General features: G+C 37.7%; 2 protein-coding genes and 1 non-coding gene across 19 annotated transcripts in view; 1 reads left to right on the top strand and 2 right to left on the bottom strand.

Annotated features, from left to right (window-relative positions):
* Nucleotides 1–51: 51 nt before the first annotated feature.
* GNL3 (G protein nucleolar 3) lies at nt 52–17,151 on the bottom strand. The gene is made up of 15 exons (XM_007432382.4): nt 17,008–17,151; nt 15,724–15,782; nt 13,262–13,399; nt 12,809–12,904; nt 11,528–11,611; nt 10,436–10,571; nt 8,722–8,825; nt 7,315–7,456; nt 6,582–6,669; nt 5,871–6,039; nt 5,194–5,336; nt 2,473–2,609; nt 1,191–1,375; nt 375–456; nt 52–279 (listed from the first exon to the last, which is right to left on the bottom strand). The coding sequence occupies exons 1-15, from the start codon at nt 17,018–17,020 to the stop codon at nt 215–217; spliced, it is 1,641 nt and encodes a 546-aa protein (XP_007432444.1). The 5' UTR covers nt 17,021–17,151; the 3' UTR covers nt 52–214.
* On the bottom strand, nt 10,124–10,200 carry LOC112541137 (small nucleolar RNA SNORD19). The gene has a single exon (XR_003085176.1). It is a non-coding gene; the product is annotated as a small nucleolar RNA SNORD19 (small nucleolar RNA).
* A 24-nt stretch (nt 17,152–17,175) lies between the features above and the next one.
* The window catches only part of PBRM1 (polybromo 1), a 67,009-nt gene continuing 56,286 nt past the window's right edge, over nt 17,176–27,898 (top strand). For 7 of the 17 annotated variants that reach the window (XM_088134062.1, XM_088134065.1, XM_088134061.1 and 4 more), the window contains exons 1-3: nt 17,177–17,324; nt 23,780–23,901; nt 25,998–26,153. In XM_088134062.1, the coding sequence (XP_087990188.1) occupies nt 23,863–23,901; nt 25,998–26,153 (195 nt within the window). In that variant the 5' untranslated portion in view covers nt 17,177–17,324; nt 23,780–23,862. Of the gene's footprint in view, nt 17,325–23,779; nt 23,922–25,997; nt 26,154–27,898 lie in introns of those variants that run through there. The other 10 variants (XM_088134067.1, XM_088134056.1, XM_088134064.1 and 7 more) reach the window with 8 other exon arrangements.

Raw genomic sequence — 27,898 nt, 5'->3', positions numbered from 1 at the left:
AAAACCCTGGTTTTACTTCATTGTTATAACACCAACACAGTACACGTGATAAACATATTTACTGAATATAATTTACTAAGTCAGAAAATATCTTTCCTCATCAGCTGCTACTTCCAAAGTATTATTTACAAGAATCTGGTGTTCAGCAGCTGCAAAAACTGATTAGGAATGCATTCCAGAATGTGAAAAATACTCGGAATTTCTAATATTTTCTTCACATGTAATCAGTATTGAAATCATAGGCATCATCCAGATCACCAGATTTGGGTTGTTTATCATCTGAAGAAAAGAAAAAACATATGTAAGTTCAGAACATTTTAGACTGTTTTTATTTAAATATTTACTCCTGTGAAATTTGTAGGTTTAATATATACCTGTAGGTAACTTGTCCCAGTTGGCATTAGTTGCTTTCAGCTCTTCAGAGGGTGCTTGACTACTCATTATTCTGTCACTTTCCTGAAACAAGATGACTAATATAAATTCCTATCTCAACAGTACTGATGTAGGAAAATCAGAACTACTTGATTTCTTATGCAGTGCATACACATTCCTATGCAATCCAGGTTAGTGGTTATGTTCTCCATTCTAGAGATGGGAACTGAAATCTATTCTGTATTAAAGAATTTCAGATATCTAAATCTCCACTCTTCATTATCTGTGTGGTGAATCCACAAATTACACAGAGGTGCCTTGTTTTATTGCGCTTCGCAGATATTGTCTTTTTTACAAACTGAAGGTTTGTGGCAACCCTGCATAGAGCAAGTCTATCAGATGATTAGCATTTTTTAGCAATAAAGTGTTTTTTAATTAAGGTATGTACATTGTTCTTTTAGACATAATGCTATTGCCCACTTAACAGACTACAATATAGTAGAAACATAACTTTTATATGCACTGGGAAACCAAAACATTCATGTGACTTGCTTTATTGCGATATTCTCTTTATTGTGGTGGTCTGGAACTGAACCCGTAATAACTCCGAGGTATGCCTGTAATCTTAAATTGCTTAATACTACAAATGAAGTCCCATGTCACTTGAACAGATTTTTGCTTGTATAACAGGACTTCTTTCTGCTTCCTTGCACACAACTCAAAATTTATTCCTCCTGGTTCACTGATAGGAGAAACAATTCTGTCAAGGAAAGACCTCACTGAATGTCATCCTAGGCATCTTAAAATTCAACCATTACCTCTTCTGCATCTTCAAGATCACTTTCATCATCCTCAATTTCTTCTTCAGTTAATTCTTCATCATTTTCTTCCATGTTCTCTAGTTCCAGAGCTTCCTCTGGCTGTTCATTATCTTCAATGATGCCATCCGTGAAGCCAGGAGATTGGAAGACAATAGTGCTTGCTTGGTTAGGGTATTTGTTAACTAAAAAAGAAATACTCCCTTAAGAGACTGACTAAACAGACAGAACTTTCTAGGACATTTTGCCAAAAGATAAACTGTCTTGTTTCTAGACAATGGAATACTTTCACTATAGAAGTGAATTCTGCCTCAACACTTCAAGATTATAAGTTTGTTAGCAAGACTGTTTGCTAATTAGCAAGATCGTTTGCAAATGAGCAAGATTGTTTGCTAATTTTTCACTGATGGGGAAAATAGACCAATAATAAAATATCAATAGAAAAAACACTTGAACATTAGCTATCTCACTTGCTATGAAGATTCCTAATAGTTTATTTATTATCAAATGTATTTATCACATTCGAAAGCCACCCAACTCCATTACAACTCTGGAGTTTTTTAAACACCGTCAGATTTAACATCACACAAGTGTTATAAATAGAGCTTAAATTAAAAAAAAGCCAAGTATGTACTTCTAGATAGATTTGCTGCCCAAAGTAACATGGGAGAAGAAAGCAGAAAAGGCAATTAGAGACACCCTTTCACAACAGGTATTCACCAATGTATGGCCAGCTGTTACAAGAGACTTGAACAACTGAAACAAGGAAACCTTACCTGCCCTCCAACTACCAATCAAAATCCATTTATAACTCCTGATGAATTACAATGTTCAAGAGACGATTAGACATGATGGCAACATAAACTTGCATTTTCAAATATAGATCAACCAGAGTGGGGATATGCTATTTCAAGCAGAAAAGCAGTGGTAAGAAGTTTAATTATTTCCAGTATATGGAAATAATTTTATTTAGGAGAAAGCAGTGGATGGAGAAAAGAATTAACAACAATCCTGTGTGAACCGATCATAATTTGGGGATTAAGTTGAAGCATATTCTGGTATCTTTGTAAGGATTAAATTTTGTTCTCCTTGAAATGTATCCAACATAGCAGCCAATTTATTTTCTTCACAGAATTCAAAGACAGCCTCTGGAAAAAGTCTATTCTGTATTAGGTAAACCAGCTTGATTCAATTCTTCAGTTATTCATACTAGGTTCATAAGAATTGGATTTTGCTTTTATATCTATATAAGATGAGAGGGGGTTTTGTACACTAACCTCACCTTTTACAGTATTTTGGTTATCTTCTTCCAGTTCCTGAAAATTAAACCCCTCCTGCGCTGCTGCTACCCCTTCCTTGGAAAGATGTGGAGACAGATTCCATGGTTCAGGAGGTCGAGAATAGTAACTAACTCTAGCACTGGAAGAAAGGAAGTTTAGAAGAGACTTTTACTCTTGAACAGAAATACAAAAATGTCTTACTTAGATAAAATAGTTGAACAAACTCTTGGCCTTGCTTTCTGCATAGACATACACATACAGGTAGTCCTCATTTAGTGACTGACTCAGATAGCAACTATTCACAATTACGAATGGTAATGAAAAAGTAACTTTGTGACCAATATGTGCATATATGACCTTTGCAGTGTCTTTCAGTCACATGTTCACCATTACAATCAGTATGGTATTGCTTTGTTCAGTGCCTGACTAATTTCCCCCCACCTCAAAGGCCAGAGAGATTGCTTAAACAAGCCATTTCTTCCTGAGCTGCTTTTCTCTGCAGCACAGCACTTCCCTAAAAAGTGCTAACTGGAAGTTAATAAGCTCAGCTGTGACCTTAATTAGTTGATTAGAACCCTCTGCTGGCAGCTGCTGCCTGACACTGACAACACCCTAATCAGTTTCACACTAAAGGCTTTTGTTTGCCTCCCTAAGCAGTTTGCACCCCAGGCAAACAGCCCTTGCTAGTGCATTCCTTTCAATGTGTATTCCCCACTGTGCGCCTGCTTACTCTCTTGTAATCCCTTCCTCTTCAATGAATGTAAATACAAATATTAATTTCCTCCTTGCTAATTATGCCAGCACCAGGGTGAGCATTCCAAAGGGTGGGGGAGTGGGGGAAAAGGGCTATAAGATTTGCCCTTTTACTCAGCTTCCTCATGAGTAGAGTTCTGGAAACCGTTTGGGCTCACTCGGCTGTTTGGGGTCATATCCTTCTGCCACTGTAGGTGTATTCAGGGACAATTTTTTAATAAACCTTTTTCAAGATTTATTACTGTCCTGGCGTCTCCCTTAGTGTTCTCGTTTTTTGTATCCATCCTGCAAGTTCTAAATTAAGCGTCAACACAAATTAATGGGAACACATGTATAGGTAGTCCTCGCTTAACAATCATCCATTCAATGAGTGTGCAAACTTACGATGGTGCTGAATGGTACTTACTCCCAGTCCTCAAAGTTATGGCTATTGCAGCACCCCTGTAGTCACATGATCAAATTTCAGACACTTGGCAGCCCACCTGCATTTACCACCACAAGGGTGCTTCAACTCCCCCACCCACCTATCTTCCCCCCATCTCTGCCCTTTCGGCCACCCTGCACTCTGCCACGGCCTTTATGCCTCGCAAAGGGCGAGGCCCAGCGTGCCTCATCGGCAGCTAGTGGGAGAAAGAAGACAGCAAAGGTCAGTTGGGATGGCAGAGCTCAGGAAGGCTTGTATGTCCTCTTGCTCCCAGCAGCAGCCACCTCCAGCCCGGCTGCACTCACACTGTGCCACAGCAGCCACTTATGCACCCACTGGCCTGCGAGCTGCCCAGGCTCATGACTTCCTGCCAGTTTCCCCATTGACTTTGTTGGAAGCCAACAGGAAGTTGTGAGGAGGTCCTTGCTTAATGACCTGCAATCCTTGCTTAACAAGGACAGGAGACTGCCATTGCGCTTTATAACTGCACTGCTTAGCAATGGAATTTCCTGTTTCAGTTACTATCATTAACTGAGGACTACCTGTATAATCTGCTCGTATTTTCACTTGCTTATTCATCCCATACCAAGATGTCCTCGAAGAGAAAGAGAAAGAACTGCAGTTCAGGTGAAGGAAGTAACAAGAAGCAAAGGAAAGCTGAAGTAAAATTGTAAGCACAGTCGTGGTCATATGATTTTCACTTAGCGACCACTTGACTTAACAACCAAGTCACCAGAACCAACTGCAATCACTAAATGCAGACTACCTGTACATTTTCAACTCCTGGGCTTGATACATATGCTCATGCTTCAAACTCCTGGGCTTGCTATATAACAGTAACAGTAACAATATGCTGCCCAACTCCAAGCAACTCTGGGCAGTTACTAATTGTGATATACCTTCATCCATCATTAATACTACAAAAGAAGTGAATGAATGCACAACATTCATTTACTTCAAGGTTCTTTGAAGCAATTACCCCAAATTGCTTTTCAGCATACCACGTTGCCTGGCCTACAACTTACTAAACATACCAAAGGTTTTTGATTGTTACAGAATCTTTTAAACATCCCATGCAAAGTCACACTTTGTCCCATTTTAAATCAGTACCTCCAAACGCCTCTTTACCACAATTTTACTAGCTCTCAGTTGTTGTCTGAGGAAAAAAATACTATACAGAATGTTTCAGATAAAGTTTATCCTAATACTAGTTTTACATCATAGCATGGCATGCAATATACTTAAAACTGTAAATGTGGCCTTGTTTATGTCTGAGTGTTTAGGATTCAAAAATATATATTTTGCATGGGAAAATCCCAGACTCAATCCCTAGTAGATACATGAGATTCTTCCCTACCTGTAAGGTTCTAGACAGCTATAGCAAGCCATATTGTATTAGAGGGAACAACAATCTGACTTAGAATTTAAACAAATGTGCAATAAATTTACCCCATGTTCTTCCAAGTACAGATCTTATCTGAGTAAAAAATATCATTACGATAGCAAAGGAGCTTATTTAATTGTAATTAAATGACTAAATATTTACCCTGTCCAGTCACAGAGCAATAACTTAGCTGCACCTTCTGTATCAGGAAGACCACCTTTTTTCAACATTCCTCTCTTTCGAGCAAGCAAAGTTAAAAACTCCAGAGAATTCCTGTAATCTGGGATGTTATAGTGTAACATGACCTAGAACAAAAGAAAGGCGCCTCAAATATTATCGTCTCAGAATTTCAGCTTGAATGAAGAAATTCCTACATAATTTCAAACTGTCCACAACCAGGGTTGCCTGCTTCTGCCTCAATTCATCTATGTGAACCGCTGCTTTTCTGGTGCGGAAAAAACTAACATAAAGCTGGATCAAAAAGCACCATTTAAGTGTACAGCAAGATCAGAGTTGGATCTGATGTCGTCACTGTAACAGTATGACATACCAAATATCCTCATTTCTCACTTGCCTAAATGGTGGCACATTAAACATAATCACATTCTCTTCTATTGTATCAACAGGGCATACATATTCTGTTATAAATATAATCAACATAATAACAGGACAGTTTATCCTATAGAGTCAAATTTCATTTCACTGACATGCCAGACAAATGAATACAGTGTCATCGAGCTGCATTGCTCAAAACCTGCACTAAAGTATAGCAAACAGGGTTTCATCAAAAGCTTACAAAATGGCTACAATCAAACTGTGAAACAGTTCCGTATCTTTACCTGCTGTTTCCTGCAGTGCTTCAGAATAGCATCTACTGAATCAAGTAGATTTTCAGCATGTGTGACACTTCTCAGTGCTAGAGCTAGAGCAGAGCATGAAGGTGCTGCAATTATACAGGGACTATCCAACATCTTGATATGTTTGTCAATGTGCACTGCTTGTACGCACCTTAACAGAACAGACACATAATGATTGGAATGAATCACGCACATACACAAACCAGAACCATGAGGAGGCAAATGGCAGAAATAATAGGATGCAGCCACCGCCAAAAGCCAACTACACCTGGGTATGAAATATGACCCAACCCAGAGGAGGATTGGAGAATAGCTTTGAAAGAAGCTATTGAAGGAAAGAGCTATCTAGGCTAGATTAAAATTAGAATTTTTTAATAACATTTATATTATGAATTGATCTAAGTAATTCTGTGTAAACCTACTGCATGTTCTGGCCACTTTATAAGCTACAGACAAGGTAAGAAAAGTAATGTAAGTTTTTCCACTGACAAACATGCAGAAGGAAATTTTCCCTGTAAAAAGAGTGGGTGGTGGCGACTGGACAGACCTTCCCCAGGATTATAGGAGGGTTCAACAGGGGAGATTGTGGGATAAGGGCTGAGGGACCATTGGTTGAGGGACCCACTATGCTCCTATGAGTGCGTGTGCAAGTGTGTGCTCTGTTACAACACTGCTTTACCAAAACAAACTAACTTTGTTAGGCCTCTCTGTGGTCCCACGTTGCAGGCGCGCACCTCTTTCAGACTATTGATTATGCTGCTTTTCCCCACGTTTGGAAAACCTAAAGCCCATCACAAAACAAAACAAAAACATAAGATATAACATGAAGTGGATTATTTTGAAGAGCGTAGATTTAGATGGGTAAGATTCTATCTTAAGTTCCACATCACATCTAAATGTAAATACAGCATCTTCAAATTATCTTATATTCTAGGAATGTCACTTTAAATAATTTGATATTCCAGAAAAACAATTTATTCAGAGAAGACTGGATTCCTCTTTCAGTCTCCTCTTCCCCTCATTTGTCTGTTCTCTTTAGGTTTGAAGCACAACAGGGTCTGGGCTGAAGAACAGAAACTTTTGCAGTTACATTGCCATTTTCTGATTTTGGACAATGTTGCATTCTCTGAAAATATCTGTTAGTATATCAGGAGCCAATTAGGTTTCTAGTTTCTAAAGCTGCCTGTAGAGCAAGATCAGAGTTGGATCTGAAGTCTTCACAATGAGACTAAGACAAAAGCATATATCCTCATTTCTCACTCCAGTATTATAACCAAGCAGGCATCCTCAGCATAAAAAATAGTATAATGTAACCAATTGTAATATTTTATGTACATTTTCAAGCATCCCATTTCCATAGCAGTTCTTACTATATATAAGTGTGTACTACAATTCATAGAACTCCATACGGACAAGGCAAACTTACCTATCACCCCAACTTGTATAACGTTATCTTTTGTCATACCATATCCTTGAAGAAGTTTCAGGAGGCACTGACTCCCAAAGCATTTGTTTGCTCTTGATAACTCTAGATATGCACTATGTTTTTTTGTATTTTTTTTCTCTTGCTGTAAATTTAAATTAAGATTTCAGTATCAGCAGAATATTAATTTCACAGAGAAATATCTTTCAACCAGAATAGACTACAAGATACAGTCACGTAGCAAACAAAGAGCTTGACAAGTTAAAAGTAGCTTTTAACTAGAAGAATCTGAGTCAAAAGATCAATTATAATAAATCCATGAAATCAGTAAAAGAGAGAAATTAATTTATGGATTTTTATCTAAACACAGAGCAGAACAACATTCCATCTTTAGTGGTATTTGCAATGTTTTGTTCAAATGTTGTAGGATAAAATAGGAAAATTAAAAAAAAAACTTTTAAAAAGTGTAGATTTTACCTTTTGCAACAGCAGCAGCTAAAAAAAACCCTTTACTACTAGCCCTTAAATTCTAATAACAAGTGCCTCAATTAAAACTCATTTAGTAAAGATAACACAACTTTTAAGAAACTTCAAAAATTTTGCTGAAATTTTAGGCATTAACTTGCTAAATATGTCAGAGTATTATGAATAAACAGGAAGGCACAAAACCCTAGATAATACATTTTTAAATAAATATAGTCATAAACACCCCAAAACTATTTTATATGATACCCTGTCTCCATTGTCCCCAGTTTTGTTCAAGCCTCTTGGTTTTATTCTTTCCATATTTTCTATATACTGTTGGAGATGGCAGAATCTTCACAGCCCTCATCATTTATTTACAGAGGGAAACAGGAATGCTTTTTAGCACTAGATGATCACAATGGAGTTTTCTAGTCAAAGAATTTTAGTTATTAAGGAAGAAACAATCAACACAACTGAGGAAGCACAGCTACTATCTTCTGTTGGTAATACTAGCACCCTTGCTCATTTCAAATCAATTTTTTTTCTACCTAACAGTAAGGGTAGTATGATAGTGGAATCAATTTCCCAATGACTCCCCTTCAGAGGATGTCATCAAGCAGGGCATGGAAAGTCCTCTGGTGGAATTGCTTTGATTTGGGTTCCTGCATGAAAAGGGGGTTGGATTCAATAGTCTAAATAGCCTGTTTAGCAATTCTCTGGAAGAATGTATGATGGTTAGCGGTACTACAAGCTATTCATACTTACCTCTACAAAGTTTATGATTGCTATATGTTCAGGAATGCTAATTTATTCAGGTTTATTAAATAGGAGGAAATGATTTCATGTTATCTTTAGTCTTTTATCAATTTGTTGTTTGCTTGTTTATATTATTATAAAAACAACACATTTTGTACCATTACAGAAGACAGGAAAATATATTCTTACCACAGTTTTGTCTTTTATCTGCATTGCAGATTTAAAAGCAATAGTTGGAAGGTCTTTATTTAAATAACTTAACCAATTCTCTAAGTTTTCTTTTGGTATCAGATCTGGGAGAAAAAACATACAGAAGCTTGGCTGTAAAAATATTATGCTGTGGTATGACAATATATGCTTTTCAGACATCGTAAGAGGAGAATCTATGGGGCAAAAAATCAGAAGGAATCTGATAGCACATTTTCTGACTAACAAATTTTATTAAAAGGCATCTGATGAAGTAAGCTGCAGCTCACAAAATTTATTAGCCTTTTAATAAAATCTGCTAGTCAGAAAAGATGCTACCAGATTCCTCACGCCTTTCAGGTTTACTTCTAAAAAGATAGTGTATTATGACTTTTATAGCATCAGCATTTGTGGGCTACTCACTAAATATAGAAAACTATTTACAGCTACCTGTAACTTCTTGTTCTCTAAAGTCTTGGAGGATCATTAGAGGTATACCATATAAAGAGTACTTCTGCCTGTTTGTAGCAAGAAAGATAAAGTATTACTCCACGTTTTATTTTGATGCAATTTTTAATAAAATTAATGTCCAAGACTTGTAGGCCCCATTATTTGTGTTTCTTTCACATAGAAACTCCTATTACTCACAGACCCTATCAAATTGTTCAAATTAAACTGACTGGTGCAACAATAAGATTCTACTTCACTGGATTTAGATTTAGCCTGGAATACAGTACATTTCTCAAAAGTATTATGAGGCATATTATTCATCAACTTCATGAAGTTGTCCAGCTTGAACATATTAAAAATGGTAACTATAGCAATAGTTCCTGAAGAGTATTGAAACCAATAAAACCTATTAAGTAATTAAGTTTATTGTGCAATTAACAGATTGTAAAATATTAACAACACACCCCCTAGCAGCCAAAATAGTTACTATTTTACATACGGCTACATAATTTAACATATAATACATTCTTCCCGTGAGCAACATTGGTACTTTAGAAGTTAAAGAAAGGTATCATCCTCCAGAGGATATTCGCAGGAATACATAGACAATCCCCCTTCCAGAGACAATTCTAAGCTCTTCAGCAAACTAGATGTATTCTGAGCTTGACATACATATCTAGGCAGATCAATACAAATTTGAAGTTTAAATTCAGCAGAACAGAATGAAGCACACTGTAATCAATACTTTTAATAAAAGCCTTTCCATAGTCAGCTTTATTTCAGTTTCTTTCAACACAGGGCCACCCACTAAGTGGGAATAATGCCTTGAGTGCCCTTCAGCAGCTTAGAAGGCAAAATGCTTGTGAAGATTTTCACAGGATAAAAACACTGCATGGGTGTAACCCAGCTGTTTTTACAGGATGGGAACTACTAGAATCAGCTATGCCTCCTTAGCAAGAACAGTGAGCTCAGAGTTGGATCTGACCGTCTCCAGATGCAGGTCAGCAAGTTTTTGTGGCTTCCTCACAGCTCACATCCTACCGAAGAATTATTTAACTGGCAGATAATGTAATCAACAATATAGTCAAGCTTTATAGCTTAAATACAAGCCAATCCAGCCTCTACTAGTATTTAAGCAAAATGGACCAGTCTCTTATTTTCATTTCTAAATTTCACACAAGAGATTTTTAAATCATTGGACTTAACTGGCCTATGAATAGAGCTGGAAAGTTTCTGTAGAGTAAAAAGCGTTACTCATTTTACTTACCAATTTTATTTAAAACCAAAAGTAATTTTTTCCTTCCATCAGACTGAGCAACAAGTTGTTCAACCTGTGGACATCTACAGCCTAGAGGATCTCTAGCATCCAAGATTTCAAGTATTACATCTGAAGCCTCAATCACCTAAAGAGTAATAAAGAACAATTAGGCATTTGAGGGCATAGGATTAATTTACACTTGAAAGCTTCTGAGTCATGACCTTCCCAGTACTATTCTGCTATCAAGCTAATTTAAAAGAGTGATTCAAATGCACTTAAAAAAGCTTCTCTAACAAACTGAATACAACATTCTTTGAGGACTTAATTTTCCATTGTTTTCAGAAGCATATCAAACTCATGGTATTCTTAGTAGAAACCATACTAAAATAAAAGAGTGCTGGGAAACATTCAAATATAAACATAAAACTAACTACAAATGCCTTTATAAAAAGTAGGATATAAATACAAATAAAAATATGCACATCTTCAAAACTTAAGAGAAAACTATAATGGAAAGAAGAGTTTTGAATAAATTTAGAATACTTTTGCCATTGTTATTTTTTTTGTCTTCTAATATATTGAAAAGCAATATGTAGGGGAAAAAAATACTCTTCTGCTCAGGTTGTGGGACTTCCCCTTGCTCTCTCCTTCCCTAAATCCTCCATTTGCTCTAGGGTAGAGGGAAGGAGGACACAAAGATGAAGCAGAGAGGAGGATATTTTGCCAATGTTTCCATGTCACTGGCAAGAGATCATATTGGATGCAATGCTGAATAGTTCAAATAATTATTATCAAGAAAAATATAATTTATGATTTTAGAAATTTGTAAGAAAAAAAAGATGTAACAAGCATTTCCATAGATGTAACTTTAGACTTAGGATACTGAAGATCTTCATTAAATGTCTTTTCTCAGAACAGGAGCAACTGGTTTATATAGAGCAACCCTTAAGCTATTATAAGTTGTCAAACTAATAGCTCTTTTAGAAATAAAGATAATAGCTTTTCCTTATATAACATTTCTTTTATCTGAAAAATGCCTCAAAAGAATTGCAAATCTTTGAAATAAGTATGAAATCTGATGGGGAAAAAAAACTTTCTCACCTTTTTTAACTCCCCGCAAAATGATGTTTTTGAATTTTTTTCTACCTGCTGTTTGGATTTTGTTTTTTGTTTTGTAGTTGATTTCTAAAAATAAGAAATGTAAAAATCAGAAGAAAATTTGGAAACTAGGAATCTAGTATCACTTGAAATAATGGGGAGCAATGATAAAAGTTCATTCATTTATTTTGCAGCATTTATTTACCACCCCAATCCAGGGACTCTGCAGTGTGCAAAACATAATACGCTAGCCCAACTAATACCCTTCTTAACACATTGAAAAACACCATAAAATGTAAAACCAAATGGTTACCCACAATTCCTCATTAGGGGCCAAAGGTCTGCTAAAACAGAATGGTTTTCAGTACCTTCTGAAACAGCAAAGGGAAGGGGCCATGCACACCTTGGGGGCAGTGGGTTTTACTACACAGGGGCTATTACAGAGAAGACCTGTTTTCTGGCCTATTCCTTTTCCCCTTACTTCCCGTGGGGGTGGAACCTTAAGTAGGTCCTATCTAGATATTCAAGGAGGATCATAATGAGTAAATCCCTGACATAACCCAGTGCCACACTGAATAAAGCTTTATTGGTAATAACCAGCATTTTGCATTGGGCTCCAAAGTCTATTGGCAATCAGCGCAGCAACTGCAAAGTAGGTGCCACTCTGCAATGAGGAGTCTTCAGTGCAAGCAGTCTAGTTACTATATTCTGGACCAGTTGCAGCACACTGTAGAGGCAGCCCCATGTAGAGTGTATTGCAGTAATCCTGTCATGTGGTGATCAGAGTATAAGTTACAGTCACCAAGGCTTCCTGGTCCAGGACAGGCTATAATTTGTGCATTGGCTGAAGCTGGACAAAGGCCCCCTAACCCATAAATCAAGGGGGATCCTCAAGATTGCTCCTTCAGGGGGAATGGCATGCTATCTAGAACAACCATGGGATGCAATATTTCCAGACAGCCAAGATGCTTAGACAACCAGCATCTCCATCATGCTAGTTAGGTCTGAGATTATTTTCCCCCATCTAGTCCCTGATGACCTCCCACAGCATTTTCAAATAGATACTAAACAATGTGGGGGAGAGGACTGAGCCTTGCTGTACTTTACTCTGGAGTAGCCATGGGCTGGATCACTCTTCCCCCATGACTAGGTACACAGTTACAAATGCAAAGGCTCAGGGTACAATTATTCTGAAAGAAACAAATGTGATTTTACAAGTTAATGGAATCTTTCTCTCCTTCAGTCAACATAATTTAAATGTAGTGCTTTCCTAGAAATTCATACCTCATCACTAGCATCCTTTTTATTTGCTTGTTGGTTACGTTTCTTTTCTAGTTCCTTCTGCCGAGCAAGTTTTTGCTTCTGTTTCAATTCTTCACGCTATTAACACAAAATATAAAAATGTTCTTATACACTATGACAATCAGAATCTCCTGATCCTGCTTTAAAACTAATTATGACCATTCTTCTAGTGTTTATCTGGTTACTGCATTTCATTGTACAGTATTTTGTACATCATGCACTGCATGACAGGTGGCATAGATATGTTTTAATTTAGCAGATATACAAGGATATGCAAAAACACACAAAATTATATTTTCCTATAATCCCAGCAAACATGGAATAATAGTCTTAAAATTGCTGATACGTGCTCAGAAAATATCAGTTCTGCTCTTAATAAAAATGGTTGATTGTACAATTATATATGACTACATGCCAAAGTTTAAGCTGTTTTACCTGTTGCTTCCTTTGTTCAGCTTCCCGAAGAACCTCTTCTTTAAATGGGGCGGCATTGGGAACCCCAGGATCTTTCTTTGGCTTTTTGTGCCTATGTTTCTTGGCTTCTTTTCGGAGTTTTCTATTGTGTTCTCGTACCTATAAAAACAGCGGCAATCTTTTGCTGTTAAAGAAGTTGAGACTTTTTCATCCATCTTTCTTCCTCATATAGATACTTCAACGCTGTCTGTGCTACACATTCTTAGTATGTAAGGGACACATCTCATTAAATAAGATGGGCAATTAATTATCAGAACACAGATGTGGCAGGCAACTGGATATGAGTACATCTTGCAATGAAAACAGAAGGGACACAAATTTGGATTTGAATGTACTATTGAATGTACAATACTCTTTGCTATTTTGAGCTGGCTATGGATGCTATACAAAATACTAGTTTACTTGTTTACTCCTCCTTTCTAACCTTTACTTATCAAAAGTGTGACATAAACTATAATAATTAGGTTACCCCTAAGCATGAATTCTAAAAACATTAGTTTAAAACTGCAGGGTTCCCGAACTGTGCGCCATGGTATCCCAGCATATTCACTGGGGCACTGCGGGATATTTTAAATTTTTGAGGGAAGCACGGTGATACTCAACATCTGTTGAATATTATGGGTGTCATGAACCAAGAAAGTTTGGAACTTCTATTTTAAAACAATTCTGCAGTGTTATTCAGTGTTATCATGGCAGTTTTCTACTCCTTTCTGAAGGTAACTGATGAGAAATAGGGTCATTAAACTGAAGACATTCAAGGAGGAGAATGGAAGATGAAGGAATGTTGAACCAAAAATTCTTGAAGCAAGAATTATAGCACTGAAGAGCTAATTATGTCATGAACTTTATGTCCTTTCCACATTTCTCAGAAATGGATTCAAATCTTAAGATGTATTTCTATCTGTTCCAGACTTTCCTCACCCTCCTTGGTATCCCCTAGGTATGTTATCCAAAAGCTTCCAATTATAGGAACTGGAGCCTAACAAATCTAAAGGGCATCAAGTTGGAGAAGGCTGATTGATGCAGTAGTAATCAATCTTTCACCAGAAAAGCACAACGGGAGGCACCAGGACTGCATGCCATGCAGCCCCTAAAGACCTTGGTTTGACCCCTAGGGATCTTCAAAAGTAACTACCATCAGCTTCACAGCACAAACCTTCCATACCTGTTATTGTCTGAGCTACTACTGAACACAGGTTTAGTGCTCCTCCAGATAAGGGCTAGATCTGTATTCAAAGGAACCCAAACAACAAATAAGAAGCACAAGGGGAAGGATTGTGTGAATCAACTCTCTCCTGCTTCACTAAACAATTCCTGTCAAAAGAGCATTAAATCTGTTTTTTAAAATAGCCTGATTGACAAGTGACAGGTTCTATTGAGGAGGGCTGCATGACAAAGTGGAAGGGAGCTCTCCTGCTATATCATGCAATGCCCCCTGCCACCTTTCAGCTCATGCAACTGACTCGTCTGTCAAGCCCCTCACATCAGGGCACAATCAAGGAAGCAATAATTACACAGACTTCACTAAGGTGTTTTAATGCAAGGATTAGGAGTAAAGTCAGGAATCTTGGAAATTATGATAGGAACATCCAGCCTTCATTTATTAATGAGTTAAGGCAGAATTTGTTTGAATATTTTGGATTCCTTCTTCCTAGACATTTTACAACCTGAGCTGAGCTACTGTCTACGTTATTAACAAACTCTTCTTCTATCTGTTTATAGCTTATTCTAACATTTCTCCCATTGCTTTCTCAATCTCCCCACAATCTTTCATATCATCCTTCTTTCCTTTCACTTTTCTCAGATTGGGGATCAGCTGTCAGGGTTAGGAGAGGTAGCAGGTACAAGGGTGCGGGGGACAGCCTTTTCAAAGCTCCTAGATCTCCAAGCTTATGGAACAGCAGATTCATGGAATCAGAGTCCTGGCAGGTAAAGCGTTTTCAACTATCATCTCTCCCGCCCTGTTATCTGACAACTCATATCTGGAATTCAGAAATGGCAGGGGAAGGGGGCGTGAGTTCTGACAAATGGCTTAAATGACATGTGTCAAAACAACCCCAATCACAGCAATGATGATATTGGTAGACGATTTTCCCACTGGCTGTATGATTGAGAAATGGGGGTGGGCGGTCTTCCCTGTATGTAAAATAAGGAAGTTGTTCTCTAGTTGCAAGCCAGAACAGAGACAACTGGGATTCACAGTTGGAACAGCAAAATCCATACTTATTTATTTTTCTGTGCTTGCAGGTGGTGGAATGCACTTTAACTGAGCTGTGGGTAAAAGCCCTCAGTATGACAGTCACTTTCAAAAAGTTGCACACCTATGTTACATATCTGTATTAACTGCAGATTATGAGAAGCAGATAGCTTAGAACCAATCTTATCCCACATTTGTTAAGCAGGAATTCAAAATACAAACTTACCTTTTTCTGTATTTTATAACGTTTGTGGCAGGTCATGCGCTTACTAGCTTTCTTCAACTCTGAAAGGCAAAAATGCCAGAAGTTAAATTCTATCACCATATAGCCAACAAGTGAAATGTGTGCCACACTACTCCTCCACACCTATGAATCCAGAGGCGGAATTTAATAAGTAGGAAGGAGAATGCCTGCGTAGGCCCAGATTACTTAGGTATCCTAAATATTTTTCCAGACAGCAGCATCATGAAATTCACTTGGTCTTATGCTGATATTATTAGATTTTTATCCCACCTTTACATGTGCACGTGCACACATACAAACACACACAATATGATTAGGAATGTAATATTTTCTGGTTCCACAGTACTTAAAATTTAAATCTCGTAGAATTCATTTTGGATTAGTCACAATTGCTTATAGTCTGCGGCCATTAAAGTAACAACAGATAAATGTTTGGTTGACATGGTATACAATATCTTTGCATTTTTCTCATGATTTTTCCCCTTCTTTATATATGTTTTAATACTGCAAGCTCTTCTGTTCATTGGACAAAACTTTTAAACAGCCAGAACTCACCAGTGCAAGTAGAGATTTTGTGCTGGTTAATAAACACAATAAAGTTATTTTAGACTGCAAGTAGAGATTTAATTAACTCCTCCTGTTTGAGAACACAAGTTCATGTTCAGAAGAAGCCATACCGATGAAATCCTCAGAAAATCGAGATAAGAAGTGCGAACAGGGCCGCATTTCTAGACTCTGATTAGAATTTTACTTTGCTTCTTGCTACTCAATTTCGCATCAGCTTTCGGGGGCGACCTAGGCAAGCCGTCACCAATAGACTTCTCCGATCTCGAGCCCTCGTTGCTCTGCTGGCTAGGGAAGATGGGCACTGTAGCAGTCCAACGCATCTGGAGAACATCAGGATGGGTAAAGTTGGCCTAGATCGTGTGTGCCTGCTCAGAGCACGACTCTACACTAATCCTACGACGAGAGCTTGCAGTCTTCTCTACTTTTGCACAGAAATGCGTCTCCCACTTTCGCCTCCTACAGAAGCAGAATCTCCCCTCTTGACGGCTCTCCCCCATAATGTGAACCTTTACTTCTGGAGAGCAGGCGGCCCTCCCGCTCTAGATCGCTTTCGGCCTGAGCGGCTGCGAAGCAAACGCCGGGGAGGGGCACCCTATGCGGAGTTCCTTCCCCGCGTCTCTCCAGTCGTGGGTTATGAACCGACTCCTCGACTTCCCTAACCGGCCCACACCTATTTCCCACAGTTGCTGCAGTACTTACTAGGTCGCTTCATGGCGGCCGGACCAGACCTTCTTCTCCTTCTCGGCGGTCCACGTGGAAACAAGCACTCGCCGAAGCGCTGCCGTAAAGCAGTGTGCTCGGGTTGTCGCTCTGCGCGTCTCGCTTGGCGGCTGAGACTAGCTTTGCGACAGCGGCGGGCTCGCTTGGGAGTGAGTGAGTGAGCGAGCGAGCGAGCGAGCTGAGCGGCAACAGTGGCGGCAACGCCGACGGCGCGGGGGGCAGTGGCGGCGACGGGGACTGAGCGCGGCCGCGGCTGCAGGAGGCGGAGGATTAGCAGCAGCAGCGGGGCTGGCTGGGTAAGTTCAGGGTGAGGGGCCGGGCTTGGCTTGGCTTCGGAAAGCAAGCGGCGCTCGCGGGAAGGGAAGACAGGAGGCCGCGACGAGTCCCCTTTGTGTGGCTCTGGAGCTGCTGGGCGAGATTCCTCTGCCGAAGCCCCGGTCTCTGTGCCTCTCCTCCCGAGGACTCGGGGCTGCTCGCCTTCCCTTGGCTCCTCTTTTGGTCTGCCCGCTTCTGACCGGCCTTCTCCTCCCTCCCGAGGGGAAAGAGACCGGCCCTCCCACCTCCTGAACTGCCCCTGACCTACTAACCCTCTTTTCTCTCTGGGTTCACACATATCACCCTGCGGATCTTCCCGTGTTTCTGGTGGCTGGCTGATTCTTCCCGGGCATTTGTATATGATTTATCTGTTTTCCGGGTTTTCTTTTTCCCTCGTCAGCACACTAGGGAAAAAACCAACATTTCAAACCCAGTGAACAGGAGGTATCCGAATGATTTGAAGTTTTCACGTTGGTCCAGAGCAGAGCCGCTGCACTTGTCAAAAGCGATCAATTCTTTGAGTGAATCCTCTCTCCCAGCCATTTCTCAAGATAGAACATACATTTATCTTATTCTATAGTTTTCCACAGTAGAACTTTCTTCTAAAATAGAAATTATAGTTTCTCTAAAAGCATGGCTTTAGGTTTTCTAATAAAAATAATATGAAATACTGTTCTTTCTGAAGCTGGATTCATACAATGTGTTGGGATTGGGTAATCTGTTGATTTAACATGGTAAACGATAATATGGCTTGTTTACATGGGGCTTTGCTTGTTATGTGGCCGCAACACTTGTTAATTCAGATTTAGCATATTACATGAACCCAGCCAAAGAATTACAAAGCACAGTGAGTGAAAGGGGCAGGAATTCTGCAAATTATAACAGCTAAAAGTAATGATACTTACTGGAGTGTAAAATTGACTGTCCTTCACATTTCCTTTATTTAAAAATGCTGAAAAGCTTAACAATGTACTGGAATTTATAGTCAGTCATTTAATAACAATATTTTGAAACATTCGTAATTCATTTATTTCTATACTTAAGGAGTTATATCTTTCTCATTTTGCATTGCCAGTGAAAGTATGCTGTATGGTCTTAATTGTCTGTCTGTTAAAACAAATTTTGAAAACCTAAAGAAGCCATTGTCAGAAGAGAGCTCCATAGTTTTTTTTTTTTTTTTAGCATATTGACAAGATCCAAAGAGACAGATTTGGCTGGCATCTTAACAAGCTTTCAAGTTGCACAGAGTTTTTCAGATCTACAGTATAATGTAGGAATCTTGTATTATATTTTAGGGAATTAGAATTGTCTCAAACATAGTTTGATTTATTAATAGAAGTAATAGGATAGCTGTTTTCATTTAATAGTAGAATAATGGATATTTTTACAGAATAGTACAGTTGCTGTTTTCATGCTTCTCATAAATATATCCTTTATGAGATATATTTTTCATTTTCATGTCCAGAGATTATAGCTAAAGAAAAGTCATGTTTTTATACATGAAAAAATACTGTTTTGTTTTTGATATGAAGCTTAGCAATTCATTGATTGAATTGATATATTTAAATCAGTTAGAAAAATTAATGTCCACTGAGCTATTGTTACTAAATTGTAACTATGTTGGCAGTTTATTTAAAATGCTGAAAGCATATTAATTATCTAAAGCCTGATAAACAATTATAATAATGTTCAGGAAATATCAGCACAACTAAAAGGAAAAAAAAATCATAGTTCAGTCAATGGATCTGCAGTAACCAAATAATACTTTTTATAAGAAAAGGGTATTTATTCTTTTATTTACTATCTGTTCAGAAAATTATTTAATATAAGAGAGAGTAGATGGCAGACTACACAATACCCTTTTAGATTGTAGGGCTGACTAAGTATTATTTTTAAATACACCTTTAAATCTTTTACACTAGATTTTCTGTGTCCTCTTTTTCCTACCTGAAATAATTATCCAGGAGTTATTTACATATAAACATACTCATCATAATACTGCGTTTTAGGGCAAGCAACGTAATGCAGAGAATAGAAAGGGAGTAGGTAAAGAAATTAAAGGCATGAGATGAGAAAAAGAAATATAAGTAAAGCTAGTTTATAACAAATTTAAAAACTAGTTTAGACCAAAGTTTAAAAACTAGTTTTTAGTTTATACCAAGTTTAAAAACTAGTTTTATACTAAAACTAGTTTGTACTGTAATGCTCCATCCTTGCAAACCATGCTTATTTCCACGCTATCCATACATTATTTCATACACTATCTTTTATATTTTAACCTTTTCACCTTTTTCTTTTTGAGGACCTCATAAACTCCATCCAATCACAACTTTCATCTGTCTTCCCTTTCTTCTCAGCCCATTCACTCATATTTCATATTTTATTTTCCAGTTTGATTCTCATTTATCCTCACCAAACCAGTGAATTTCTTTTGAAAGGGTTGCTCACTTTTGTACTTAATCTATGTTCATTCAATACCCTTTGATTTCTGACAGTGTATCTTCTTGTTTTACTATGTACTTTTCATAATTAACCTATTTCCACCACATTTAATGTATGCTTCTTTTGACATACCTAACTCTCACTTCTGAATAATAAAGTGGACAGAAAAACACTCTTTTATACTGCCAGTTTTGTTTCTTTCAACAAACATTGATGCTTCACAACAGACCACATTGATTATGTTCTATCAAGTTGGTGTCAACTCTTTTCTCCCCAAATTTGCACATATTGTAATTTCTCCACCCATTTGCTATTTACACAAAACTTGCAATTGTTTTACTTCATTCTTCTAGTCAACTGCAGTTACGTTGGTCTTTGATATATTAATTTTGACGTATGCAGGCACTGTTAGATTGTGTCTGCAATCCAATATTCACATGGATCATTTTGGTTTTCCCCCAACAACATGGCATCATCTGCATATAAACATATAGGTACTTTCATGTCTCCGGCCATCACACCTCAACTAACGACACACATTTCCTTATACATTTATTCATAAATACATTAAAGAATCAAGTAGACATTAGACATCTGTCTTACTCCCTGCCTAACGTTGAACCATTTGATAATCATTCAGTATATTCTAATGCATATTTTATTTCCATTATATATGTCTCTTACTGTATTTAGCAACCAAACTTCAACTCCATACTTGCACTAAACTTTCTATAATTCAAGCCTATTCTCTATATCCTATACTTTCTGTGTATCAAGCAATATGCAGTAGATTTTATATTCATACATTTCTCAAAAACATAATGAAAAGCAAAAACCTCCGCGTATATCCTGTTCACCATAAAGTCATACAGCTTTTCCTGAATTTTGCTAATGTCATCTTATACTTTTTCTATCAGAATTCTGTCAAACACCTTCCCAAGCATACTTAACAAATTAATCCCCTTGTAGAGACTACCTTCACTCTTGCTACCTTTCCCTTTGTTTAGGGAACAATAATAGTATTCTTTCATTGTCAGGCACTGAAGCAGCTATCAGAAACACATTACACATCAGATAGCCAGTCCATAAGCCAGGGTTTCTCAACCAGGGTTCTGGGGAACCCTAGGGTTCCACAAAAGGTTACTAGTGGTTCCCGGGGAGATCATGATTTATTTTTAAAAAGCAGAGACAAAAACCAAGCAAAAACCCTCCAACCTCCAACACTGGGTTGGCCTGCTGGAGCGCGTGCATACCCTCGGTGGGTGTGGGGCTTGCAGTGTGTGCAAGTGGGAGGTGAGCAAAGTGCGAGCCAAGGAATGAGAAGTGAGTGTGTGTGAGAGGGAGATGACACCAGGACCTTCATGCTAGGGCTCCCCTTGCCGGTGCACACCTGCCTTTCTGGTGGTGGTGGTGAAGGCTTTGGCATCAGGATGCCAAGATTTCAGAAGAGGTTGAGGAGTCCAGATGTTAAGGGGAGGGGTGTTGGAGGTTGCAAGGTGTCAGCCCCCCTCTAGTTCTGCAAAGGGGTCCCCAGGAGAGGAAGTGGAAAGGGGGGTGAGAAAGGAGAAGCTGGATTTGGGGAACAAGGTGCCTGTGGTGTAGGGAGAGGGGAGGACGCCGGCCGACCCAACTCAGTGTGCCAGCGTCATCTGTGTCCCTGCAGTGCATTTTGCAGTATCATTCATGACAGTTTAATATATCGCTCAAAAACTGTACACGCCCTTAAAAGTAGCCCAAAATAGCCCCCAAAAACACAACCCACAAAGGCCAAAAATTTCCCACAACTGATCTCTAAAACTCAAGTTCACCCCAGAATTGAGTATTGAGAATTGAGCAAAAAACAAGCACAGGTTTCACATTAAAGAGGTAAGTTTCATTCTTTGTTTTTAGTTTAAGAACACTGTTAATGCATATATACAGGCCTACACATGAAACGAATATACTAATTTTGTAACTTCTGGCCTATATTTGAGTCTGAATGTGCAGGGGTTCCCCAAGGCCTGAAAAATATTTCAAGGGTTCCTTCAGGGTCAAAAGATCGAGAAAGGCTGCCATAAGCAAACCAAATCAACATTTTAATGTTTCTCTAATTTTACCATCTGCACCTGCAGCACTACCATTCTTTAATATTCACACAGCATATATTCTTTTTCATCAGTTTTTAAAAATTAGTTATGGGATTCATTTGAATTTCACCCTTCATTATCATTCCCAGGCAAATCTCCTTCCAGAATTCTCTCACTTCAATTTCATCCCAAATAATTTAATTACTTCTGCTGGAAGCTCCTTGTTTAAATAATAATAATAGCAACAACAACTAAACAGCTGACTGACTGTGTGGCCAACAACAATAATAGTAGTAATAATTTATATGTCACCAAACTCCTAGTGACTCTGGGCGGTTTACAAATTATTAAAAATATTAAAAACATGAAAACAACACAAACACACACACACAAAAGGAAACAAAGATGGTAGAGATGACAAACCCAGATGGGAAGAAAAAGAAGAAAAGGGGGCTTCAATCACGTTTGTCTAAGGCCTGGACGAAGAGCCACATTTTCAGGGCCCTTTGAAAACTAATTCGACACAATCCGACCTGCGAGATGTTATTATGATAGCCAGTCTCAATAAAAGTCATTTTAGCCTTCCTCTGGAGTGGGTTTCCTGGTGTGGTCTATCTGGTGGGGCCTGCACGAGCAAACTTGCTTTAGCTGCCTTTCCAAACCACAACTGCAAATATGAATTAAACTCTGCTTTGCCATCCTGGTCCGAATGGACCATCCCAGTCACTCTTTTTCTTGGCTTCTTATGCAGTGCAGCCCTCCTTAAATTGCTTAATGTAGCTGTAAGTTTGATTTGATTAGTAGGGTGTTTACCCACTTCCCAAACAGTGTTTTATTTCCATCAAAATAACTGTTGCTTTTTCTCTGCCTCTTTTAATCAAGGGTTTCTTGCTATCTTGGACTACATTCTTTTCTACATGCACAGTATTTTTTATCCTCATGTTTTACAGCAGTCATTGATTTATATACATTATACATAATAGAAATGCTGCTAAAGTATAAAATATTGGATACTATTCCTAATGAATGCTGACTTCTGGTAAATCAGGAGCAAAGCAATTGTAAAGACTTTACAAACTGCATTATCTATAATCTTTTCAAGTGCTATAAGTATGAATCCATCATTTTAGCCTTTAACCTTCAACACCTCTACCTTGTTTGAGTTTGTTTTCAATTTATTTGTCATTCTCCAGACAAAATTACAGCTGCTGCTCTTGACTTAGAGTAAAATGTGAAAGAATTGTCTTCAAAATATGGTTTATTTCTATGTATGTGTGAACCATATTTTTGTGGCTTAGTGTGTTGTAAATATAGCCAGTTATTCCATAGTCAATGGCTAAGCCATGGTTTAGTTTGATGTGCTTCTGCAGCTGCATGTAAAAGTATTAGATCTGTCTCTGCATTGTTAATTTGATGTTTTTATAAATATAATGATTTATAATTTATTATTATAATTAAATCTAAATGACTGTGTTTTATGATGTAGATGATCACTGGCCTTTGCAATTTCTGAACTCTGTTACAACTTTGAACGCTGATCAATATATTATTTATTAGAACAATAATAGAAATACTATAGTGATTTATATATAATGAATGAACAGTCTTTTTGGTTATTATAGTTCCTCTTTGGAATAATATGACTGTTAGGGCTGCAGTTCTGCCATATCAAATGGCAGAATGTTGTAACTGATTTAAATAAGTGTATGACTACAAACTTCATTCACTCATTCTAGGATTGCTAGTTTTGGTCTGAATTTTAAATAAGCAATATTATTTCAAATATGTTAATAACCCAGTTATTATAATGCTGCTTTTTGCTGTTTTCTAGTAGTTTTCCTTATTCTTTCTTCTTAATTCCTTTATTTACCTATTCTTCCCTTTGTTTCTTCTCTGTTTTCCTTTCCTTTTGTTATCTTCTCTTTCAGTTTTGGCTGTACTAATACTGCGGCTGAGTTGGTGCTTTAAGGATTTCCCTTTTCTCAGTTTGTTTACTTACCTGTGAGACATTATGAGGAGACTGGCTTTTCGTGGTGCTGGTTGTACTCTGGTAAATCTGGTAATTTTCTGGTAATGTGTGTGCTGTTTGTCCCTCTCTTCCATATATCTCAGCCATTTTTGTTTTATATTTGGTGTATAAAGTCATGCTTTTTCATTTGTCTCACAAATTTATACATTAATTTGGTTATCAGACATGAAATCCAAATGTATTAATACAATTATGCTGGATTAATTATATATTCTTAAAATGTATTTTGTAAAAAAAGTAATTGGAGAACATGATTTCCTGTTTGTTTCCTATGTTCCTTAGAAAACCAACTACAGTAGCTTTATATTTTATTTTAATTTTGTTAAAAGAACTTGACTGGGGTTATAGCTGATTTTTTTTTTCCTGCTTATAAATGAGTAGGAAATTTTAGAAGGTTTTTTAATCATTTCACAAGTAGGTACTTAAACATTGCAAACAGGAGTCACTGGTTCACTTCTTCAAGGTTGTCTCAGTCTGCATTTGTACTGAGTGAACTTCGTATTCAGGATTCATCTTTTTCAGCTCAGATCAGCTAGTTCCTTATGCATCAAGGACTTGGTGTTGTTAGATAGGAATAAGAAGTAATTGCTTTGTACTTTACATAAAAATTAATTTAGGTAGTGTGTGCATTGTTTAAACTTGGTTGCTCCTTTAATTTCAATAGTAATTATATTATATTATAATTAATGTCTTCAACTAAATGGGTTTCTGGCAAAATATAAGAACCTGATTTACCTTAATGATCACTTTATATTTTGTTTTCAGCATTTAACCACTTCTATGTCCATATTCGTGTATTAAACCTATTTAATCCATGTATTAAACCTATTGTGTAATACCATTGCACTCTTCTGACAGAAGCATTTCTGTTGATGGGATGAGTTAAGGCTGCATCACTTACTGCTAGCTTAGCAAACAAATTGTTTTGAAATAATATTTTAGCTCTTTCACTTTTTCTCTTATGACATTCCATATCACTTTTGCACAAATCACAGTACTGTTGTGGCACAAATTCTGCATGCCTACTTCATAGTCATACTTAGATAACCAGATACTTTTAAAAAATGTTATGAATGAAAGTACCTTGGGACCACAAGTTGCTCTTACATTGAATGATAGCCCATTAGAAATATGATCACAGCCTCAATAATTATGTTTAAATAAGTTTAGCAACTAATTCATGATTCACTTGTAATTGAATGCTCATTCTTCAGTCATAATTGAAGCTAATGCTATTGGGTTTTTAGTGTGGGCACAAGAAAGATTTTGGAAGTAATTGCTTTTGCTTTCACATTGTACATTACCTTGAAAGTTGTCAGGTAGCCAAAAGGTGATTGATATATTGCATTCAGTTAAATAAATGAACTATTAAGACAACGCTTGTTTAGCTTTTCCAGGTTGCAACTAACACTACATTTTAAAAAAAAATGTAAATAAATTAAAATTGTTTATGCTGCTCCTTAGGCATGTCAGCCAAGTAGCTGTGATAATGTTTCTTTTAGAAACAGGAATATTGCAGTTCCTTCAGAAAACTGTTTTGTTATAATTTTGTCATCAAGGGGTTTGGATAATACAATGATGGCGTAACATTAAAACCAGTAAACAAACATCCTAATATAAGCCATGTCAGCCTTACCCAAACTTGGCTCTATTCCCTAGTCAGCATGGCCATTTCCAAGAATTCTGAGATCTCAAGTGTGTAGGAAGCTATGGGTTGTCCAGCAGTTGTCTGGAAACAAACTTTCTAGAACAGACGGTTGCTTACAGTATCCCCTACATGTTCCAGGCCCACAAAGTTGTGTGCAAAAAATATCCTAGAGAGCTAGAGGGAGTGGGACTAGATCCTTATCAGTGAGTCTTTTAGTACACTATTGTTCTTGATTAGCCATGCTCACAGTGGCAGCCATTGTGTGAATGGGTATGTGGATAGTTTATCAGAATGACCACAACATTCTTTCAAAATACCACAGTGTACTATTTGCTCAAAGACACTCTGATACCTGCCATAATTTTTTTCAAATAATTGAATTATAAATTTGTTAGGGTTTACTGTTTTGTTATCTTCTGTTCTGTTTGTTTGAAAGTGTCAAGTTTAAGAACATCTTTCTTTATTATAGAAGAAGTTGGATTCCATGAGCTCAAAGCGGCGAAGGGCTACCTCTCCTTCTAGCAGTGCCAGTGGAGGAGATTTTGATGATGGTCACCACTCCACAAACACACCAGGTCCAAGTAGGAAGCGAAGAAGACTCTCCAACCTCCCAACAGTTGATCCTGTAAATACCCTTGAATGTCTCCCTTTCTAGCCTAGTGCACTATGTACAAGGAACAGCCTATTATATCACTAGAAAGCAGTTGTTAAACTCTGTTCTTTTAAGTTCTTGAGGCTATTAAAATAGCTTCCATTTATATTATAGTGATGTAATGCATAAAAATTGGAGAATAATGAAGCAGCAGAATTGCTACAGATATATTTTGCATTTTAACCTTTCTGGATGTTTAAATTTGCTGAAGAAAGTTGAATTACACATAGTCCTCATTTAGCAACTGCCTCCTTTAGCAACCGTTTGAGGTTACGACAGTGATTAAAAAGTGACTTTGCGACCAATCCTCACATTTATAACCTTCGCAGGTCTGTAAAGCAAAGGAAAGCTGATCATAAGCCCAGTCATGGTTTCACTTAGTGACCACTTCACTTAACCAAGTTGCCAGTCCCAATTATGGTCACTAAATGAGGACTATCTGTACACTTAATTACAGCTTATAGGTGATGCAACCCCCCATCTTCTTTGAAGCTGACAGAACTTTCCCAGAGTTGTTGAGGTCAGAGTGTTCAGATAGTGGTGGAGTAGGTGGTTAGTGGGGTTGAGGGAAGTAACAGGTGAAAGATTCCACATTTAAGGCTTTTAAAAGTCCCTAACCACCTTCCTTAAATTGGGCTGATTTTTCCCACTGGGGTGTTATTAGAGCCATGCACAGGTTTAAGACATGATTTTACCCCTTACTTCCCTCCCAAAAGTGGGCCTTCAGCCTTACCTACTACAAAGTCTTTCCCCCAATGCTTGCTTGTCTTTCTGATAAAGAAAAAACGTATCTAGCATTTTTTGTTATGAATGGAGGGAAGTATAATATTGAAAAAAGTTTCAGTGTCATAGTGATGTCTGCTGATGAGACAAAAAAGTGCTTATTATTTTCCTTAGAAGGAGTATTTCTGTTATCAGAAAACACAAACATTTTCTTTTGTCATAAAATAAAAAAATATAAAATCAAATAACAATATTTTAAATGATAATGTAAAACAGTAAGAAACATTTCAGATAAGGAGAATTGCCCCTGCCCATTTTGGGAGTGCAGCCCTCGGCATACTGGGCAAACTCTGTTTTGGCTGTCAAGCTGACAGAAGATGGAGACCTCTTTCCTATAAAGTAGGATTTTCTTCTTTAGATGTTTCTTTAGCAAATGGATTGTAATTGTATATAAACTCTTTCAGTTTAACATGTCCACGGACAAACAAAATGTCACTTTTTCCCCCAACCTATCATCAAGTTAATAAAAACAGGACTTCTTGGTTTAGTTTGGTTTGGTTAATTCTGACTGTTATAATTGCTTATTTTGAGCACAGGCTTAGCAGTTGTTCTATGGCTTCAGGGAGTTGATGGGTATAGGAAGAGAGCACAGCCCTTTCAAAGCTGCTACCTTCCAGAACCTACTGACTGATTGATGGGCTCCAGGAGGTGTGGGTACAACAAGAAAGCCTGCTTTGAAAGGGCCAGATTCGCCAGCTTTCCAAAACAGAGTGGCCCTGGAGGAGAGTGCCTACAGCTTGGAAGGGGGCATGGCTGCATCAGCACTACATGGCCAATAGATGCCAGCTAATCCCATCCTCTGTGGCTGATTGCACCACTGATAGCAAAGTATGGCTGATTTTGCACACTTTGGAATCTTCAGCTTGTTGATGGTTTACGGGGGAAAATGCCACTTTGACAATGGAGTGGCTAAGGATGACTTAATGCTACTTCAG

This window comes from Python bivittatus, unplaced genomic scaffold, assembly GCF_059951505.1.
Source record: "Python bivittatus isolate LINGU-HERP-01145 unplaced genomic scaffold, Pbiv_v1 ctg000080_np1212, whole genome shotgun sequence".
NCBI lineage: Eukaryota > Metazoa > Chordata > Lepidosauria > Squamata > Pythonidae > Python > Python bivittatus.
This window is presented reverse-complemented; position numbering and strand designations above follow the sequence as displayed.

Bases quoted from the DNA above. Each gene is read 5' to 3' on its own strand.
- GNL3 (XM_007432382.4), bottom strand. The intron at 10,572-11,527 runs GTGAGAAAGTTT...ATTACTCTTTAG, and splicing joins TTTGCGGGGAGTTAAAAAAG to GTGATTGAGGCTTCAGATGT. The intron at 2,610-5,193 runs GTAAATATTTAG...CCTTTCTTCCAG, and splicing joins TTGCTCTGTGACTGGACAGG to TGCTAGAGTTAGTTACTATT.